Source organism: Penaeus vannamei, chromosome 20 (genome assembly GCF_042767895.1).
Source record: "Penaeus vannamei isolate JL-2024 chromosome 20, ASM4276789v1, whole genome shotgun sequence".
Lineage (NCBI taxonomy): Eukaryota > Metazoa > Arthropoda > Malacostraca > Decapoda > Penaeidae > Penaeus > Penaeus vannamei.
Genome location: NC_091568.1, coordinates 34,808,270 through 34,813,269, shown reverse-complemented (window position 1 = coordinate 34,813,269; position 5,000 = coordinate 34,808,270). Strand labels below are relative to the sequence as shown.

The window sequence follows — 5,000 nt, the reverse complement described above, 5'->3', positions numbered from 1 at the left end:
GCGTGCAAAAGTCCAGTAAAAGCTTGACTGAAAGGCTGCTGGAGGTGACCGACTTAAAATTGGTTGATTAATAGGGTTATTGATACCTGAAATTGTCTGTTAATTGTTGATTTTGGAGATGAATGAATGAAATGACTTTAAGAATTGAATTCAGTGCAATTTATTTTGTAATGTAGTTTGACTCTTAATTTTGAACGTTTGTTGTATGCGTGTTGGAATAGTATCCCAAATTGTGCAAGAATTTATAGGATGATTTTTTTTTCTTCTCCTTCTTCTTTTTCTTTTTCTCTTTTTCTTCTTCTTCGTCTTCTTCTTCTTCGTCTTCTTCTTTTTCTTCTTCTTTTCTTCTTCTTTTTCTTCTTTTTTTTTCTTCTTCTTTTTCTTCTTCTTCTTCTTTTATTTTGTCCTATTTATTTCATTTTTATTTTTTTCTTTCTTCCCTTTTTTTACGAATGCTAAAGATATGTGGAAAGGAAATTTAACCTTGAAGAGATTAAACCGTCATTAAAACTTTATTAAAAGATAAGATTGTTTATTCTTCATTCCACATCCTCCGTTCGATTGTAAATACGATAAAGCAAAAAAATTAAAAAAGGAGATGAGAAAAACAAAGAAAAAAGGGAGAAGAATAAGCAAATAAAGTAGGAGAAGGAGGAATAGAAGAGGATATGACATCAGCATGACTCGTAATTTATGCATGTCACACTCTTGTAGTGAAGGGCGCCTTGGCAATTTTTGGAACAGACGGTATTAGTGTTATATATTATTTGTCTTTTTTTAGCTATTGTTTCTGGCTTTTTCTTTTCTTTTTTTTTTTTTTTTTTTTTTTTTTTTTTTTTTTTTTTGCTGTTATTTAGTTTGTTAATTAGTATGTGTTATTAGTGTGGATTCACTTTTTTTTTAGCATTTCCTATTTTTTTGGTCGGTTAGCTGATTAGTCAAGTAGCTGCTAGATTATTGTTGTTGTTATCATCACCATCATCATTATCATCATCACCATCATCATCATCATCACCATTATCATCACCATTATCATCACCATCATCATCATCATCATCATCATCATCATCATCACCATCATCAGTAGTAGTAGTAGTAGTACTATTATTATTATTATTATTATTATTATTATTATTATTATTATTGTCATTATCATTATCATAGCACTTATTTCTTATTATCATTATTATTATCATAATTATCACTCTCCCATATTAACCTTAAAACACGTTCTTCCATCCCAATTGTGTTGTTGCCGAGCGGTTAATGAACCAGCTGATAGAATTTTCGGCTCTTCTCGTTTAACAGTGTGTCTAGAAAGCATGTCTAGCCAGTGCTTCCTGCGGCGTTTGTCTAAGAATGTCTGGCTCTGTGTCTAGTGCCACGTCGGATGCCTCGCGATCGGTGGCACCATTTCATTCACGTCTCTCTCATTCCTGCCATTCTTTTTTTTCTCTTTTTTATTGTCCCAGGATAGAAGGGGGAGAATTAGAGATAGGTGATTTTTTTTTTGTCCCAGGATAGGAGGAGATTTTTTAGGATAGGATAGGATAGGAGATTTTTTGTCCCAGGATAGGAGGAGATTAGAGATAGGTGATTTTTTTTTTTTTTTTTTTTTTTTTTTTTTGTCCCAGGATAGAAGGAGGAGAATTAGAGATAAGTGAAGAAGAGGGTGGGGTAAGCCCAAGGACGGGAGAGATGAGGGGAATGGAGAGCGATGGTAAAGATTTAGGCGTGTGTATAAAGCAAGGAATCTCTTTTTCACCATTTATTTTTTCTTCTCTTTCTCTTTATCCTGTTTCTGCTTTTGGGTCTTTTTCTTTTTCTCACTTTTCCTTTTTTTGTTAGCGTATTCTTCTTTTTATCTTATTTCTCCATCTTTTCTTTTTCTCATTTTTCCTTTTTCGTAAGCGATGTCTTCTCTCTATCCTACTTCTGCTTAAGCATCTTTCCTTTTTTTCTCACTTTTCCTTTCTTCTTAACAGAAACGTAACCAGATTAGCCTCTTTTTTTCTTTTGTCTTTTTTCTTCTTTCTTTTACTCCCATTTACTAGCCGTGTAAGAAGACCCACCAGGTTAGCCTCTTTTCTTTTTTCTTCTTTCCTTTACTCCCATTTACTAGCCGTTTAAGAAGCCCCATTTCCTGCCTCTCAGCATCCCAATTAGAACATCTCATCCCGAGGTCCATTGGCTCTACGGGCGTGCATTGCCGGCTTAGAAAAGGGGCGTATGCACAGCTGCAGCCTTGGCATCGTTCCGTCTTTCAGCACTTGGCTTTTAACTCGTTTGTAGGTCAATAGGTTATCTCCGAGTAGTTGGTTGGTGTTGGTGTCGGTGTCTGTAAAGGATGGGGGTGTTGTTAGTGTTGTGGGTATGGTTATTGCTGGGTTGTTGTTTATAGATTATTGTTGGGTTGTGTTGTTTAATGGTTGTTATTTTCTCGATCGTTTTGGTAGGGTTGGAGTTAATGTTGGTGTTGCTGTCGATGTTTGTAAAGGATGGGTTGTTAGTGTTGTGGGGATGGTTATTGTTGGGTTGGGTTGTTTAATGGTTGTTATTTTCTCGATCGTTTTGGTAGGATGGGAATTAATGTTGGTGTTGCTGTCGATGTCTGTAAAGGATGGGGGTGTTGTTAGTGTTGTGGGGATGGTTATTGTTGGGTTGGGTTGTTTAATGGTTGTTATTTTCTCGATCGTTTTGGTAGGGTTGGAGTTAATGTTGGTGTTGCTGTCGGTGTCTGTAAAGGATGGGGTGTTGTTAGTGTTGTGGGGATGGTTATTGTTGGGTTGTTGTTTATAGGTTGTTATTTTCTCGAACGTTTTAGTAGGGTTGGAAGTAATGTTGTTGTACTTATCGTTACTAGTGTTATCATTGTCATCGCTTTTATTACCATCATTATCGGTAGTGCGAAGTAATTCGACTAAATACCCGCTCATACTCATTTCTTCGTCATTTTAGCTCATTATCATTAGCTCCAAAACCACCCGCTTCCTCATCTCTTTAATTACCCATCGCCGAGCAGACCCATTAAACACATTTTCTCCCTCTCTCTCCCTAATTATCCTACTTCCTCTTGTGGATCTTTTCTTTTTCTCTCTTTTCCTTTTTCGTTAGCGACGTCTTCTCTCTATCCTACTTCTGCTTCTGCATCTTTTCTTTTTTCTCTCCCTCCCTCTCCACAGCGCCCCACTCATTTACACTCTCTCCCTTTCTCTACCTCACTCTCCATAGAGCCCCACTCATCACACTCGCTCCCTTTCTCTCCACAGAGCCCCACTCATCACACACTCTCCCTCCCTCTCCACAGAGCCCCACTCATTTACACTCTCTCCCTTTCTCTCCCTCCCTCTCCACAGAGCCCCACTCATCACACTCTCTCCCTCCCTCTCCACAGAGCCCCACTCATTTACACTCTCTCCCTTTCTCTCCCTCCCTCTCCACAGAGCCCCACTCAATTACACTCTCTCCCTTTCTCTCCCTCCGCAGAGTCTAATGGAGGAGGCCGAGGACCTGGAGGAGGAGGTGGAAGGCCTGCAGGAGAGGGCGAACGTGGTCCTGCGCTACCTGCACACCGTCAGCGCCGTCGCCTACGCCACCGCCAAGGAGAACCTGGAGAGGCTGACGAGGAGGCATCCTGAGTGAGTACCCTGTTGGAGATTTTTTTTTTTCCCTATTTTATTGTTGTTTTTCTTCTCGTTTTTTTTTTAAGGTCTTGTGGAAGTCTGTGGGGTTTGGGGAGGTCTTATACACACGCGTAATGGTGGTGGGATTTTTTTTTTCTGTCTGGTCGATTTCTCTTTTTCTGTCTTCTTCTTCTTGTTTACCATTGTCTTCTTTGCTTCCCGGCGTCGATGTGGAAGGAAATCCGATCTTAGAGTCGTCCTGTTTCCGGCCATGAGGGTTATTTCAGTTTCGTTGTGTGGGTGTGCGTGTGTGTATAAGATGCAAATATTATAATGGCCGCTTCTTGTTCCATTAATGCTAACTAGATCTACTTTGGATAAGATAATGACATTTAAATTCATATAAACAATTTATCTTCTTTGCTTATTTGTCAAGAAAAAAAAAACACAGACTTCACAGGGAAGAAGAAAAACAAAAAATAAAGGAAACAGATTTATTCTCTTTTTATCAGTGTTATCAATGCAAATAAATAAATGTTGCAATGTTGACGGATATGAGTCATGTCAAGTAAGAATAATGCCAAAAAAAAAAATCTGTTTCCCAATACCGACGATTTATTTTTTTATTTTCTTCATTATTGTTCTTCGGGTTATTCCTCGAGTCGTTTTTGTTTATCTTGTTCTTCGTAATATAACAAGATCTTGTTCTTCGTAATGATATAAGGAAATACTCTCGTTTTTATCATTAATATCTGCAACGATACGATACCACCTACGTTATATATATGAGGAAAAAAATGGATATAAAAGAAAGATTAAGGAACTCAAAGAAAGACTTAGGAAGGAATCAATAAATCAAAGAAACGTTTAGGAAGGAATCAATAAATCAAAGAAAAGATTTAGGAAGGAAAACATTCACTCCAGAACTACATTAATTAACAGAGTTTACTGGTCTTCAGCGTCAGGGAAATCGTTACCTTCGTTACCTCATTTTTTCATTTCCATTATGCATTTCGCTTCTTTTTCGGCGTCAGGGAAATCGTTGCCTCATTTTTTTATTTCCTTTATGCATTTCGCTTATTTTTCGGCGTCAGGGAAATCGTTACCTCATTTTTTTATTCCCATTATGCATTTCGTTTCTTTTTTCCGCCGTTGCATGTGCACGGAGAAGGGGCATGAGGCGTTGGATTCGCGCCATGGGGAAAGCATGGCAGACTTATGACCTACTTCCGCCCACAACAAGGGGGGAGGGAGGAGTTTTTATGGGAGGGAGGAGGGATGGGTGAAAGGGATGGGAATGGGAGGGGAGGGGGAAGGAAGAAGAGAGGGAGGGTGAGGGAGGGGAGGGGAGTGGATGGGAGGGGAAAGAGAAAGGGA

General features: G+C 38.8%; 1 protein-coding gene across 1 annotated transcript in view; it reads left to right on the top strand.

The window, feature by feature from the left end:
* LOC113823000 (Muscle-specific protein 300 kDa) overlaps positions 1-5,000 on the top strand; it is a gene marked incomplete in the record, with an annotated part of 352,771 nt that overhangs the window by 176,383 nt on the left and 171,388 nt on the right. The window contains 1 exon segment of the mRNA XM_070135434.1: positions 3,487-3,638. Within this exon segment, the coding sequence (XP_069991535.1) occupies positions 3,487-3,638 (152 nt within the window).